We start from the raw sequence: 16549 nt of genomic DNA, 5'->3' as shown, positions 1-16549 counted from the left end.
AGCTTCGGGAGCGACCTCGCTGTGTCGCTGCGAGAGGTCGCTCCGGGCTTGTTCTCGCGTCTCCGGGTGGTGAATTCGCGAGCGACTTCTTCCTGTCGCTCTGGGACGTCGCTCCAAGCTTCGGGAGCGACTTCAGCACGTCGCTCTGGAAGGTCGCTCCGAGCTTGTTCTCGCGTCTCCCAGTGATGAAAACGCGAGCGACCTTGCTGTGTCGCTCTGGATGAGTCGCTCCGGGATGTGGTGCACAGCGACCTCATGCCGTCGCTCCGAGAGGTCGCTCCAGCAGTGCTCGTCCAAAGCTCACTCTAATCACCTCCTTTTGAGCTCCAAATGCACTCAAATGTCTCCAGAAACTCCATGTGGTGCTCAACTACCTGATAGAGACATATGTATGCAAAATGCAACCTAGACATGGCTAAATCCTAAACTATATGATGAAAATGCACATGAATAAATGGATAAAACAATGTAAATATGCAAGATATCAATAATCCTATTACGCATGGTTTAAAGTCAGACTAACAGTAAGTTAGTCAAGGTAGGATTTAATGATATGGATTGAAGTTTGGGTTGGAAATTTAAATAAAAACTTAATTCAGGTATGGTTTCGCACTAATGTTTAGTATGGGTATGAAAATGCACGACAGAAGCAGTTGGGGTCGAAAAAGGCATTTTTTCCATGAAATGAAAGTTAACCAATAGTTCATCAGTTTAAATCTTCTCGCGTTGAGTAATGATTTTAGAATATATGTGCTTTGACATAAGTCATTTTATTCAATTATTTTAAAATAGATGTTTTTGATGTCGAAGAAGGATTAATATTTTATAGAAAACATATTAGGTTTATAAAGTACAATAGGTTAAGGTTGTTACACAATTTTGTAGATTCACCAACTAATTCTGATCATAAAATCTTTTGAAATATCTTCAAAATGCTTACAAGATACATTAATCGAATATGTTGAAAGATACTGGCCCGGTTATATAAATCAAATATGCTGAAATTTAATGTATATTTCTCATAAATTTCGTGAAATTGTTAACAAAATATTTGAACACAGTGAACTCCAAAAACTATTAATAGGTAAGATCTTATAAATGAAAAAATTGGTTAAAACAGAAAGTTTATTATAATTTATTTTTAATAGATGTGTTATTATTAGGTAAGCTTCCCAGGTGATTAATTGATTGTTATGAGGTACAATTATTATGAACACAATTACTATAGATATTTTCTAATATATTGTATTAGGATGATATTAATTATCTGTTATGATATTCCCTGAAAATACTGATAATATATATAGCGTTTTTTAATGTATTGATATGTATAGGTTTGACATATTCACTATTTGAAAAATGTATAGTGTAATTGTTGTATCAATGATATATACCATAAGTTCATAACCGAGAATTTATAATACATTATATTAAATAAACCAGATTATTTTCAGTATACTAAACATATATAGTTTTGCCTAGAGAAGAATTTCCATGTATATAAAATCTATGAGATGTAAAATAACAATTAGATTTCGTGAATGTACAGATTAGTGTTTATATATTTTGTTTATTTCAATTTTGTTGGGGATATATATGTAACCGGTTTACAATAAAAAAAATTGGGACATTTATTGTGTAGCTCGTTCATAGATCATCATATTTAGTATTCATTTAAAATTGTTATCCTATTGAAACGGGATGGTCTAAGTTTTCTGGTTTGAAATATGAAATCGGATTAAACACATTATGACAAGAAATAAGAATACTAAATGATAGAGAAGATATACATAGCTCAATCGTATTTATTTAGTATAAATTATTAAACTATTATGGTAAATCAATAGAAATCTATTTTATAGAAATTAATAGTGAACCAATTTTTTTAACCTTAGGAAGATACAATTAATGAATTCTCTTGGTTGTAAACATAGGAGAGAAGGTGTATTACATTTAAAAACTTACAAAACAATAGTTTGGTCCAAAGAGAGTTATGATAGAGAATGACATTATTTTAGAGAGAACTAGAATTGAATCTACATGTCCGTGTGGATATATTTTAATTTTTAATATAATAATTAAAATATAAAATAAATTGTAAGTATATATATATATATATATTTTTTTTTTATAACAATATTTATTTATGTAATCATTATTTTTAAAATTTTATATACTGGTTAATTGTTTTTGTTTAAAAATTTGTATTCTTGAAATATGTTTGTGTGACTAAATTAAATTAACTAATATAATAATTTGAAAATATTTTTAATTTAGTGTATTAAATTTTAGTTTTGTGTTTTTTTTACTATAAAAATCAAACGTAGTAGAAATGATACAACCAGTAAATTATTATTTATTTTGTTGTCTATGATTTAGTGTATTATATCATGTTGTTTCTAAACATCCTTCTTATGGCTCCACTACTGCCACATTCTCAACTAAACTCACTTGGGAGGTACTCCGGCCTGCACAGGCTCCACAAAGTTGGACAAAGGCAGTTTGGTATAAGGGAAACATTCCTAAGCATGCTTTCACTTTTTGGGTTGCTCATCTCAACCGACTCCCAACTAGAGAAAGGACAGCAGCTTGGGGGCAAAACAACCCAACTCTATGTTGTGTGTGCGGAGCTAGCTCAGAATCGAGAGACCATCTCTTCCTGCACTGCTCCCTCAGCGAGAATATCTGGAGAACTGTTCTTCACAGGTTTGGGAGACAACGCCTTTTCTATGATTGGTCTGAAATGGTTGCTTGGATATCATTGAACTCTGGCCAGTTCAGTTTGACTCTAAAAACACTAGTAGCTCAGACAGTGATCTTCTACATCTGGAAAGAACGGAATGCGCGCCTCCACAACTCCATCATCTCCTCCCCAATAGTAGTCTTCAAGCGGATTGATCGCAGCGTTCGGGACTCTATCTTAGCTCGCTCAACCCGCAAGAACTTCAGAGGCCTACTTTCACAATGGTTCACATTTGAATAGTAGCTCCTCCTCTTTCTAGTATCTTTGTTATTTGTAGGCTTTTTCCACTTTTTTTTTGGGCCTTAGATAACGTTTAGCTCCGCCGAGCTGTTAGCTTGTAACCGTTCCAGTTTTGGTAAATAAAATTCACATTTTATCAAAAAAAAAACATCCTTCTTATGTGGAATGTTTAGGATTTTTTTTGTCTCTGATATCAATTGTTGCAGCATCGTATTGGGATAATCAGAGAAGCTGTAACCAAACTTTGATTAAGTTCTTCTATGACTCGATTCGTACAGCTCAATAGAGAAATAGAAATATGAGGCGATTTGTCAGAGGAAAAAAGTCTCTTGCATATTAAATCAAAAACCAAGTCTAAGAAGAACACATACGTTCTCCTTTTATAACACCAACGTAATAAAATCATAATATAACGTGACTGACAAAAACTAGCGATACTCTTAAGGTTGAGACATATATTCAACTTGCGAATTCTTTTTATTTAAAGAAAATTAAAAAGACATTGGTTGTTCTGTTCCGGTTTGGTTTCTGAGACCACCTCAAACTTAAGTAATAGAATAACCATTTGACTTTTAAAAAAAAAACCCCAACATTATTTCAATTCTTTTACCAAAGAAAAAATATTCTTTAAATTGAAATGATTCATGATGCTATTGTCAGGAAAACAAATCGATTATTTCATAGGGACTTGTACTACATTGTTTGTTCTTTTACGGTATGATTTTTCAAACCACCTCAAGCTTGAGTAATAGAACAACTGTTTGACATTAAAAAAGAAATAAAAAGAAAACTCAAAATCTAATAGAAATCCAAGCTGTCAATAGATATGTTACCCTCGCCAATAGATAGGCTACATCAGAGAAGAACTACCCCGGAGAAACCCTAACCAGAGAAAGTACCAACCTCGATTACTCTTTCTAGTCTGCCAGTCTATACCTTTTTGCGTGGATAGAATATTTGTCGTACTTAAGTCAACTCTCTCCTCTTTCCCTTCATCCTATTCTCAGTTTTTCCAGTGAATCATAAAAAAACATTATTTAAATTTTTTACCAAAGAAAAAACATTCTTTAAATTGAAATGATTCATGACGTTATTTTCAGGAAAACAAATAGAATTTCGAAAATAAATTGCGATGAGCTGTAATTTAGGATTTAATCCCTTTTAAAAAGATTTTGTTTTTAAAAGGTAAGAAATCGACAGAAGAAGCCACTGAGAAACACGTAGACTCTGGTGATAAGCTTCTTCCATTCGCTAGTGATAAAATCAAGAAACATAAACATAAACTATGTAACCGAAGAAAAATAAACGAAGACGATCATTACATGCGTGAGTTTTACCTTCCATTTTTTTCAGTTAAGGTCAAGGTGATGCATCATTTTCATCGGTTGTAAAGTTTCGCTCCTGGTGCTTCTGATTGTGCATTTTTTGACTTCTTGTGGAGGTGTTTAGGTTTTTTTTTTCTGCAAGCCTACAGATCTCTTTGGTTTTTGTCTGTGTAGAAAGTAGAAACTGATTTTAAGAACAAGCATTTGTAGGATTTTGTTGAGTATAATATATAGATTTAACTCGTCAGGGTTTCGATTTGAAAACCTATAGTCTTTGTGTAGTATGTCCGGCTAATATGCTCGTCTTTCATTATTATTTATTATTTATTTTCATTTTTGGGTGACACTTTGATGACGGGAACATAAACTTCTGCTAATATGTCTCCTCTTTCATAGCAATGGAAAATTACAGGAGGGACATTATCAGCCAGCTGCCAGATGATCTGCTCTTAAGGATACTGTCGTCACTTTCTCTTAAGGAAGTGATGGCAACGAGTTTCTTGTCCCAACGGTGGCGGTCTTTATGGAAGTTGGGGTCTAAACTCAAGATTGGTAATAAAGACTTCAGCGAGTTGCTTGTCAAATGGGTTTCCAGATCTTTGGCTATTAGTAACCCTCAGATTCTAAAGAGCTTGGATATAAAGCTTATCCCAGGTGAACTTGATAGAAATATAAACTCTTTGTATAGGTTCTCCTCTTTGGTTAAAACCGCAGTTTCTTGCGGTAGAGAGTTGAAAATCGAGTTTCTTTACACATCACTAGAACTGCCGAGTATCTTCTATGCATGTGGGACCCTCGAAACCTTGATACTCTGCAGGCTACATTTCGCGGATGTTCCGCCTAATGGTTCCTTGTCGTCTCTCAAAACTCTTTGCCTTTTATCCGTCAAGTTCTCACGCGACGAATCTGTTCAGAAGCTTCTAAGCATTTGTCCAGTTCTTGAAGAGTTGGTTGTAAGACGATCCGGATATTCCAATGTGGAGATCTTCACTATCAACGTGCCTAGTTTGACGAGTTTATCGATTGATTATATACGTGTGGGATCTCATCAACCCGCGGGTGTTCATGGATTTGTCATAAATGCTCCTTCCTTAAGGTACCTGAACATTAGAGACCGTCACAGTAACTATTTGCTGTTCACAAATATGCCGGAGCTGGTCAAGGCGAATGTTGAGGCTGTTTGTGATCAATCCGAGAGTCTAATAGGATCTCTTGCCTCAGTCCGTCATCTCTCTTTGTGTTCAAAATCTTCAAACGTAAGCTTTGTTAATTTGGAATCACTCAAGTCACAACCCTAATTGTTTTCTGTCAATTTTAATTCTACTTTGTTTGTTCGCTTCGGTTACAGATTCCATACCATGCAGGCACTTCCTTTGCCTTTCTTGAACATCTAGAGCTGTGTACTTGTTCTTCGGAGTGTTGGAATCTACTTTCCCGCATAATCACAGACCCCCTAACACTTCGAGTTCTCAAGCTTAAGTCGGTATGTAGTATTCAGTTTCCTTAATATGTGTGTGTGTTTTGCTTTCTTCTAGAGCTAACACCTACTTTGTGCATCTCAGATACATCGCGCCCATTAATGGTTCTTGGAACAAGCAGACTTTTGTTCCTGAATGTTTGTTATCGCATCTCAAGAATTTGGAATGTAAACATTCAAAGGCTCAAAGCTAAACAAGTGGCCAAGTATATCTTAGCAAACGCTGGTCATCTGAAATTATCTTGTCAACATGTTTTCAATCTTTTTTTAATTGAATGTAAAATTGATTCGAACAAGAAACTCATTTCTATATTAAGTTCAACATGTCACTGAATTTGGAGTATTTCTTTTGGAATTTACAAAAGGTGTTAAATTTGTGATAGTCAGCTACTCGAAGTGAACCGCGCTTATTTGACTATCCTTGTTGTTTCTCTTGCTGGTTTGTACATAAGTTTTATGATTGCAGGTGGTGTTGTTAGAAAAATTTTGGACAACGAAACAAGAGAGAGAGAGAGAAAGGTTTTCTCTCGAGTGTCTCTCCACCCCGACGCCGTCAAACCCTAATCCCACCAAATCGATCTTGTTTTCGAGGGGATCGAAGGCACTTGTCGCCGCCGGTCTCCTCCGCCGCCTCTATTTTGCTCGTCTCAGCCACTTTCATCGATCCCATCGACCGCCGTTACGTCCTCTTTGTCGAGCTACTCTGGATTTCTTCTTCGGTGGACCTAATCGGAAGCTAGAGGCGCGTGCCTCTCTTCTCTGGAGTACAGACGAGGGTGTGATGGTGGTGCGATTCTCGGTGGCCTTGATTCTCTGCCTCCTCCGACTGTCGGCGTAAGATCTGGGTCAGATCTTAATCTCAAGAGTGGTGATTTTTAGAGAGCGTAGCTACCTCTATTCTCATTGCTGCCTTGCCTCCCGACGGTTCAAGGGTCTAGTAGCTTCAAGGTTCTTTAGAGCCTCTCCTCGAGAATTCGTTTTCTCTGAGTATGGCGGAGCCGTGGCTCTCCGTTGAGGGCCTCTTTCCTTTGCTTCAAGTGTTAGCTTCCATGGTTTGTCCCTGTGTTCTGGCTTGTGTCTCTTTCTATTGTTCTTTGGTGGTTGAATACTCAGGGTTCTTCGAGGACAGTCCCGCCGTGTTCCCTCCAGGTCATGATGCTAGAGCCTCGCTCACACTCGGATTCACCTGTTTTTGAGGTGTCTACTGACTTCTCCTGATCTTCATCTCCTTCGCAATGCTCCGGGATGCTTCTCTTGACTGATTTGTTGTCTGCACTTAATCTCTGGGTCGCGTGGCCGGATATGGGAGCATTAAGACCGCCTGCGCTTGACCATGATACCTGAGTTTCAAAGCAAGTGTGGTCAGCTTTGATAGTCAGGTTGTGAGCTTCCCGAGCGGTTATTGGTGTTGTCTTCAACGAAGCCCACCTCAGCTTGCACCGGATTGGGTGTTGCCGGCCCTCCGTCGTCGCAGCTTGAGAGAATCTCCGGGTTTGTCTTCGGCATTTCAACACCGTTTTAGCCTACTCTTCGATGCTTAAGGCTCAGCCTCAGGTATCAAGAAATGCTTGTGTAAGGTTCTAATAGCTAATGTTTGTTGCAATAATCTTAGTTCTAAGTGTTGTTCACCTCTGAACACTCTTAGTTCTCTCTAGGTTCTATGGGTTTTTTATATTTTTGCGGCCAATAGAATTTGAATTAGCTTTCGAGCAGATCAGATTTCAATTTGTATTGTGATCAGACCATCATTCAAGTTAATGATATTTACACTTTTAGCAAAAAAAAAAGGTGGTGCTTGTTGTTATTTTCCATGACGGCCACCGTTTCTTACTTAAAACAGTGATTGGGAAGAAATAATGTATAAGGAATGAATGAGCTTATTTTAGTGTACGTTATAATTAGTAATATAGTAGAAAAATACATTATTTTAGAGAGAATTTACAAAATGAAACATATCCAATTTGCAATTGTCCCAATAATTTTTTTTTGACCTTTTGGCCGTACTGGACATTCTTTGTGCTTTATAAATGAAAAAATAGTTTTATAAATACTTAAAATTTCAAAATATTAAAAGTATTAAAAAAAATAATTGTATGCTTTTTAATATAAATATTGAAATTTTATTTTATTTATTTGACATATAATTTTAATTCTGGTTATATAACTAGTTTAGAAAACAATTTCAATGTGTTTTACTATGATATATATTTGATAGAATACGTAATCCTCAAAGCTCAGTTGAAGTTCGGATATTCTCAAGACTAAACGAACCTCTCTTTATCTATTGTGCCTGCGCCACATATACACTAAATTTTCTTACCCGCGTTGGTTTGCCGGAGTCAACAATTACTGCACAGTCGTTGGCACAGTTATCAGTTTTTTCCCCTCCAATGTAAATTGGCCCATGGTAAACTCCCAAAAAACTTCTTGTGTTACGGAACCAAACGTGTGTTCCTCCTTGAAGTGTAACTTGTCCAGTCCCCAGAAAATGATGACTCCATTTTCTTCATCTTGTTCGTTGTATGTAATATTTATAGCCGAATGAAAAAAATATTTCGTTGTACAAGATTTTGGGCTACAATGTTCTGCCTATATATGCATGTGTGTGTATTAAACATGTTTCGAGAGAAGATAAGTGGTACATGTGAAAAAGTTATTACCAAATGGTGTGTGACTCTCTCAAAGAATTTTGTTGGAATCCAACCCAAGAAGACCATCGAAAGGTTCCATTACAGGCGGACTTCTTTTAGCTTTCCAGTAACCTTTAATAGAAACGAATGCAAGTAAATGTAAGATCAGCCTTAGTTGTTGCTTCACAAGAATGTCACCAACTGTTGCAGCAGCGTATTGGGATAATCAAAGAAGCTGTAATCAAACTCTGATTAAGTTCTTGGACGACTCTATTCATAATAGAGAAATATAATTGTGATTTGTCAGAGAAAAAAAATCTCTTGTTTATTAAATGAAAAACAAAATCTTAGAAGATCACATACGTTCTCCTTTATAACACCAACAGAATATTAATCATAATCTAACGAGACTAATGAAAACTAACAATAATCTTTAGCCTCTTAGGTTGAAACATATACGTACATATACGTATTCAACTTAAGACTTATCCTTATTTAAATAAATTAAGAAGAATTAAAAAGAAAACTAAAAACAAGATAGAAATCGAACTTGTTAATAAATGTGTTACACTTACCAGTAGATAGTTTAAGAGAGAACTGAGAAAGTCCAGAGAAACCCTAACCAGAAAGTACCAACCTCAATTATACTCTATAGTCTCTCAGTCTCTTAATCTCTCTCTCTGTCTCAATGTAAACATGCTAAACATTTCCTATTTATCCACGTGTATATATACCTTTTTGCTTCGATAGAATATTTGTCATACTTGAATCAACTCTCTCTTCTTTCCCTTCATCCGATTCTCAGCTTTTTCCCAGTGAATTATAAGTCAACATTCTTTAAATTCCTTTAATTTAAATGGTTAGCTGTCAAATAAATAAAAATTGAAATAATTCATCGTATTACTTTCAGAGAAACAAATATAATTTATAAATAATTTTGACCGTAATTTAAATTGCGATGAGCTGTAATTTAGAATTTAATCCCTTTTAAAAAGATTTTGTTTTTAAAAGGTAAGAAATCGACAGAAGAAGCCACTGAGAAACACGTAGACTCTGGTGATAAGCTTCTTCCATTCGCTAGTGATAAAATCAAGAAACATAAACATAAACTATGTAACCGAAGAAAAATAAACGAAGACGATCATTACATGCGTGAGTTTTACCTTCCGTTTTTTTCAGTTAAGGTCAAGGTGATGCATCATTTTCATCGGTTGTAAAGTTTCGCTCCTGGTGCTTCTGATTGTGCATTTTTTGACTTCTTGTGGAGGTGTTTAGGTTTTTTTTTTCTGCAAGCCTACAGATCTCTTTGGTTTTTGTCTGTGTAGAAAGTAGAAACTGATTTTAAGAACAAGCATTTGTAGGATTTTGTTGAGTATAATATATAGATTTAACTCGTCAGGGTTTCGATTTGAAAACCTATAGTCTTTGTGTAGTATTTCCGGCTAATATGCTCGTCTTTCATTATTATTTATTATTTATTTTCATTTTTGGGTGACACTTTGATGACGGGAACATAAACTTCTGCTAATATGTCTCCTCTTTCATAGCAATGGAAAATTACAGGAGGGACATTATCAGCCAGCTGCCAGATGATCTGCTCTTAAGGATACTGTCGTCACTTTCTCTTAAGGAAGTGATGGCAACGAGTTTCTTGTCCCAACGGTGGCGGTCTTTATGGAAGTTGGGGTCTAAACTCAAGATTGGTGATAAAGACTTCGACGACTTTCTTCTCAAATGGGTTTCCAGATCTTTGGCTATTAGTAACCCTCAGATTCTAAAGAGCTTGGATTTGAAGCTTATCCCAGGTAATGAATGTGACAGAAATAGTAACTCTTTTCATAGGTTCTCCTCTTTGGTTGAAACCGCAGTTTCTTGCGGTTTGAGAGAGTTGAGAATCGAGTTTCTTTACACATCCCTAGAACTGCCGAGTATCTTCTATGCATGTGGGACCCTCGAAACATTGATACTCTGCAGGCTACATCTCGTGGATGTTCCGCCTAATGGTTCCTTGTCGTCTCTCAAAACTCTTCGCCTTTTATCCGTCAAGTTCTCACGCGACGAATCTGTTCAGAAGCTTCTAAGCATTTGTCCAGTTCTTGAAGAGTTGGTTGTAAGACGATCCGGATATTCCAATGTGGAGATCTTCACTATCAACGTGCCTAGTTTGACGAGTTTATCGATTGATTATATACGTGTGGGATCTCATCAACCCGCGGGTGTTCATGGATTTGTCATAAATGCTCCTTCCTTAAGGTACCTGAACATTAGAGACCGTCACAGTAACTATTTGCTGTTCACAAATATGCCGGAGCTGGTCAAGGCGAATGTTGAGGCTGTTTGTGATCAATCCGAGAGTCTAATAGGATCTCTTGCCTCAGTCCGTCATCTCTCTTTGTGTTCAAAATCTTCAAACGTAAGCTTTGTTAATTTGGAATCACTCAAGTCACAACCCTAATTGTTTTCTGTCAATTTTAATTCTACTTTGTTTGTTCGCTTCGGTTACAGATTCCATACCATGCAGGCACTTCCTTTGCCTTTCTTGAACATCTAGAGCTGTGTACTTGTTCTTCGGAGTGTTGGAATCTACTTTCCCGCATAATCACAGACCCCCTAACACTTCGAGTTCTCAAGCTTAAGTCGGTATGTAGTATTCAGTTTCCTTAATATGTGTGTGTGTTTTGCTTTCTTCTAGAGCTAACACCTACTTTGTGCATCTCAGATACATCGCGCCCATTAATGGTTCTTGGAACAAGCAGACTTTTGTTCCTGAATGTTTGTTATCGCATCTCAAGAATTTGGAATGTAAACATTCAAAGGCTCAAAGCTAAACAAGTGGCCAAGTATATCTTAGCAAACGCTGGTCATCTGAAATTATCTTGTCAACATGTTTTCAATCTTTTTTTAATTGAATGTAAAATTGATTCGAACAAGAAACTCATTTCTATATTAAGTTCAACATGTCACTGAATTTGGAGTATTTCTTTTGGAATTTACAAAAGGTGTTAAATTTGTGATAGTCAGCTACTCGAAGTGAACCGCGCTTATTTGACTATCCTTGTTGTTTTTCTTGCTGGTTTGTACATAAGTTTTATGATTGCAGGTGGTGCTTGTTGTTATTTTCCATGACGGCCACCGTTTCTTACTTAAAACAATGATTGGGAAGAAATAATGTATAAGGAATGAATGAGCTTATTTTAGTGTACGTTATAATTAGTAATATAGTAGAAAAATACATTATTTTAGAGAGAATTTACAAAATGAAACATATCCAATTTGCAATTGTCCCAATAATTTTTTTTTGACCTTTTGGCCGTACTGGACATTCTTTGTGCTTTATAAATGAAAAAATAGTTTTATAAATACTTAAAATTTCAAAATATTAAAAGTATTAAAAAAAATAATTGTATGCTTTTTAATATAAATATTGAAATTTTATTTTATTTATTTGACATATAATTTTAATTCTGGTTATATAACTAGTTTAGAAAACAATTTCAATGTGTTTTACTATGATATATATTTGATAGAATACGTAATCCTTAAAGCTCAGTTGAAGTTCGGATATTCTCAAGACTAAACGAACCTCTCTTTATCTATTGTGCCTGCGCCACATATACACTAAATTTTCTTACCCGCGTTGGTTTGCCGGAGTCAACAATTACTGCACAGTCGTTGGCACAGTTATCAGTTTTTTCCCCTCCAATGTAAATTGGCCCATGGTAAACTCCCAAAAAACTTCTTGTGTTACGGAACCAAACGTGTGTTCCTCCTTGAAGTGTAACTTGTCCAGTCCCCAGAAAATGATGACTCCATTTTCTTCATCTTGTTCGTTGCATGTAATATTTATAGCCGAATGAAAAAAATATTTCGTTGTACAAGATTTTGGGCTACAATGTTCTGCCTATATATGCATGTGTGTGTATTAAACATGTTTCGAGAGAAGATAAGTGGTACATGTGAAAAAGTTATTACCAAATGGTGTGTGACTCTCTCAAAGAATTTTGTTGGAATCCAACCCAAGAAGACCATCGAAAGGTTCCATTACAGGCGGACTTCTTTTAGCTTTCCAGTAACCTTTAATAGAAACGAATGCAAGTAAATGTAAGATCAGCCTTAGTTGTTGCTTCACAAGAATGTCACCAACTGTTGCAGCAGCGTATTGGGATAATCAAAGAAGCTGTAATCAAACTCTGATTAAGTTCTTGGACGACTCTATTCATAATAGAGAAATATAATTGTGATTTGTCAGAGAAAAAAAATCTCTTGTTTATTAAATGATCAAAAACAAAATCTTAGAAGATCACATACGTTCTCCTTTATAACACCAACAGAATATTAATCATAATCTAACGAGACTAATGAAAACTAACAATAATCTTTAGCCTCTTAGGTTGAAACATATACGTACATATACCTATTCAACTTAAGACTTATCCTTATTTAAATAAATTAAGAAGAATTAAAAAGAAAACTAAAAACCAGATAGAAATCGAACTTGTTAATAAATGTGTTACACTTACCAGTAGATAGTTTAAGAGAGAACTGAGAAAGTCCAGAGAAACCCTAACCAGAAAGTACCAACCTCAATTATACTCTATAGTCTCTCAGTCTCTTAATCTCTCTCTCTGTCTCAATGTAAACATGCTAAACATTTCCTATTTATCCACGTGTATATATACCTTTTTGCTTCGATAGAATATTTGTCATACTTGAATCAACTCTCTCTTCTTTCCCTTCATCCGATTCTCCGCTTTTTCCCAGTGAATTATAAGCCAACATTCTTTAAATTCCTTTAATTTAAATGGTTAGCTGTCAAATAAATAAAAATTGAAATAATTCATCGTATTACTTTCAGAGAAACAAATATAATTTATAAATAATTTTGACCGTAATTTAAATTACGATGAGCTGTAATTTAGGATTTAATCCCTTTTAAAAAGATTTTATTTTTAAAAGGTAAGAAATCGACAGAAGAAGCCACTGAGAAACACGTAGACTCTGGTGATAAGCTTCTTCCATTCGCTAGTGATAAAATCAAGAAACATAAACATAAACTATGTAACCGAAGAAAAATAAACGAAGACGATCATTACATGCGTGAGTTTTACCTTCCGTTTTTTTCAGTTAAGGTCAAGGTGATGCATCATTTTCATCGGTTGTAAAGTTTCGCTCCTGGTGCTTCTGATTGTGCATTTTTTGACTTCTAGTGGAGGTGTTTAGTTTTTTTTTTTCTGCAAGCCTACAGATCTCTTTGGTTTTTGTCTGTGTAGAAAGTAGAAACTGATTTTAAGAACAAGCATTTGTAGGATTTTGTTGAGTATAATATATAGATTTAACTCGTCAGGGTTTCGATTTGAAAACCTATAGTCTTTGTGTAGTATGTCCGGCTAATATGCTCGTCTTTCATTATTATTTATTATTTATTTTCATTTTTGGGTGACACTTTGATGACGGGAACATAAACTTCTGCTAATATGTCTCCTCTTTCATAGCAATGGAAAATTACAGGAGGGACATTATCAGCCAGCTGCCAGATGATCTGCTCTTAAGAATACTGTCGTCACTTTCTCTTAAGGAAGTGATGGCAACGAGTTTCTTGTCCCAACGGTGGCGGTCTTTATGGAAGTTGGGGTCTAAACTCAAGATTGGTGATAAAGACTTCGACGACTTTCTTCTCAAATGGGTTTCCAGATCTTTGGCTATTAGTAACCCTCAGATTCTAAAGAGCTTGGATTTGAAGCTTATCCCAGGTAATGAATGTGACAGAAATAGTAACTCTTTTCATAGGTTCTCCTCTTTGGTTGAAACCGCAGTTTCTTGCGGTTTGAGAGAGTTGAGAATCGAGTTTCTTTACACATCCCTAGAACTGCCGAGTATCTTCTATGCATGTGGGACCCTCGAAACATTGATACTCTGCAGGCTACATCTCGTGGATGTTCCGCCTAATGGTTCCTTGTCGTCTCTCAAAACTCTTCGCCTTTTATCCGTCAAGTTCTCACGCGACGAATCTGTTCAGAAGCTTCTAAGCATTTGTCCAGTTCTTGAAGAGTTGGTTGTAAGACGATCCGGATATTCCAATGTGGAGATCTTCACTATCAACGTGCCTAGTTTGACGAGTTTATCGATTGATTATATACGTGTGGGATCTCATCAACCCACGGGTGTTCATGGATTTGTCATAAATGCTCCTTCCTTAAGGTACCTGAACATTAGAGACCGTCACAGTAACTATTTGCTGTTCACAAATATGCCGGAGCTGGTCAAGGCGAATGTTGAGGCTGTTTGTGATCAATCCGAGAGTCTAATAGGATCTCTTGCCTCAGTCCGTTATCTCTCTTTGTGTTCAAAATCTTCAAACGTAAGCTTTGTTAATTTGGAATCACTCAAGTCACAACCCTAATTGTTTTCTGTCAATTTTAATTCTACTTTGTTTGTTCGCTTCGGTTACAGATTCCATACCATGCAGGCACTTCCTTTGCCTTTCTTGAACATCTAGAGCTGTGTACTTGTTCTTCGGAGTGTTGCAATCTACTTTCCCGCATAATCACAGACCCCCTAACACTTCGAGTTCTCAAGCTTAAGTCGGTATGTAGTATTCAGTTTCCTTAATATGTGTGTGTGTTTTGCTTTTTTCTAGCGCTAACACCTACTTTGTGCATCTCAGATACATCGCGCCCATTAATGGTTCGTTGGAACAAGCAGACTTTTGTTCCTGAATGTTTGTTATCGCATCTCAAGAATTTGGAATGTAAACATTCAGAGGCTCAAAGCTAAACAAGTGGCCAAGTATATCTTAGCAAACGCTGGTCATCTGAAATTATCTTGTCAACATTTTTTCGACCTTTTTTTAATTGAATGTAAAATTGATTCGAACAAGAAACTCATTTCTATATTAAGTTCAACATGTCACTGAATTTGGAGTATTTCTTTTGGAATTTACAAAAGGTGTTAAATTTGTGATAGTCAGCTACTCGAAGTGAACCGCGCTTATTTGACTATCCCTTCTTGTTTCTCTTGCTGGTTTGTACATAAGTTTTATGATTGCAGGTGGTGCTTGTTGTTATTTCCAAGACGGTCACCGTTTCTTACTTGAATGAGCTTATTTTAGTATACGTTGTAAACTTGTAATTAGTAACTAGAATAATCGAATCCGCGAGCGTGCACAGGTTATTTTTTTATTTTTATTTTTATTTATAAGAAAAATATATGATGTTTTGCATATGTTATGTAAATAATATTAGTTTTAATTTGTTTAGATGAACATTATTGTTAAATAAACTTATTCTGTGAAATTATATACTGAAATAATTTTTTGATGTTCAAAACCATAAATTAATTTTGCATGTAAAAATATACAAATTAGAGTGAATCTGAAAATGGTTATGTATTCATTAAGCTGATGCAGAGAGATCTTAAGCTCATTAGTGATAGAGTCGTCTTGATTCGTCGGAGAGATGATGAAGGAGCCAATTGTTAAACGATGATGAAGGAGAGGATTTTTTTCCCCCAAATTGTTATTTTATTGAACAAATGGGCCTAGCCCACTGCCGAAGCCCGAGTACACCAAAGTACAACCTAAAAAACAGAACTAACGGGTAACTAAAAAACGGCCGAAGCCCAAATAACAAAAATGGTCCAAGGCCCAAACAGCTACGCCGGGCTTGACCTAGACGCACGTCAAGGAGGCATGAGCTTTACAACGTGTAAGAATCTGGTTTATCAGCCCGCCACGCGTCGCCCGCCTCGACTTGGACGCCCCATCCTCGCACAGCCACCGATACTTACCACCGTCACCACGTTTCGCCGGAGCTCCAAAGGAGAGGATTCTAGTCTTCTTTTTAAAACCGAAAGAGTATCGCTGAAAAACAGGTGAACAAACTAAATAACCAAAACTAGAAAAGTAGAACACTATACACACAAAGTCTGTCCTCAACTTTGGAGATTGCAAGCAAGAAAGAAAAATTGGATGATTTGCAAATTTTTACAAAAGAAAATTTACAAAAAGTAATAAGCTTACCAGAAGGAAGAAACATTTGTAATTTTTTGGCGAACAATAAATCTTATAAAATTTGTGGCCTGAAGCCAACAATGCTTGGTTGGCGTGGTGTTAAGGCCGGCAGGGCGTACACATGGA

The 16549-nt window shown here is 36.0% G+C and overlaps 3 protein-coding genes across 6 annotated transcripts; all 3 read left to right on the top strand.

Moving 5' to 3' along the window:
• The first annotated feature begins 3745 nt into the window (after positions 1 to 3745).
• On the top strand, positions 3746 to 6119 carry LOC106379557 (putative FBD-associated F-box protein At5g56560). 3 transcript variants are annotated; one of them, XM_022695401.2, is made up of 4 exons: positions 3748 to 4309; positions 4705 to 5564; positions 5657 to 5791; positions 5871 to 6119. In XM_022695401.2, exons 1-4 carry the CDS (start codon positions 4306 to 4308, stop codon positions 5886 to 5888), a joined length of 1017 nt encoding a protein of 338 aa, XP_022551122.2. In that variant the 5' UTR covers positions 3748 to 4305; the 3' UTR covers positions 5889 to 6119. The 3 variants fall into 3 exon arrangements, with proteins under 3 accessions (XP_048610336.1, XP_022551122.2, XP_013674942.2); XM_013819488.3 differs by having other exon boundaries at positions 3748 to 4347; XM_048754379.1 differs by lacking the exon at positions 5871 to 6119 and having other exon boundaries at positions 3746 to 4309; positions 5657 to 5815.
• A 3299-nt stretch (positions 6120 to 9418) lies between these two features.
• Positions 9419 to 11383, top strand: LOC106379316 (putative FBD-associated F-box protein At5g56560). Of its 2 annotated transcripts, XM_048754361.1 has the most exons (4): positions 9419 to 9567; positions 9963 to 10828; positions 10921 to 11055; positions 11135 to 11383. In XM_048754361.1, the coding sequence occupies exons 1-4, from the start codon at positions 9564 to 9566 to the stop codon at positions 11150 to 11152; spliced, it is 1023 nt and encodes a 340-aa protein (XP_048610318.1). In that variant the 5' UTR covers positions 9419 to 9563; the 3' UTR covers positions 11153 to 11383. The 2 variants fall into 2 exon arrangements, with proteins under 2 accessions (XP_048610318.1, XP_048610307.1); XM_048754350.1 differs by lacking the exon at positions 11135 to 11383 and having other exon boundaries at positions 10921 to 11079.
• Positions 11384 to 13615: 2232 nt separating this feature from the next.
• Positions 13616 to 15375, top strand: LOC106414622 (putative FBD-associated F-box protein At5g56560). Its single transcript, XM_013855249.3, has 3 exons — positions 13616 to 14773; positions 14866 to 15000; positions 15080 to 15375. Exons 1-3 carry the CDS (start codon positions 13910 to 13912, stop codon positions 15095 to 15097), a joined length of 1017 nt encoding a protein of 338 aa, XP_013710703.1. The 5' UTR covers positions 13616 to 13909; the 3' UTR covers positions 15098 to 15375.
• The last annotated feature ends 1174 nt before the right edge of the window (positions 15376 to 16549 follow it).

Source organism: Brassica napus, chromosome A2 (assembly GCF_020379485.1).
Source record: "Brassica napus cultivar Da-Ae chromosome A2, Da-Ae, whole genome shotgun sequence".
In the NCBI taxonomy this organism is placed as follows: domain Eukaryota; kingdom Viridiplantae; phylum Streptophyta; class Magnoliopsida; order Brassicales; family Brassicaceae; genus Brassica; species Brassica napus.
This window is presented reverse-complemented; position numbering and strand designations above follow the sequence as displayed.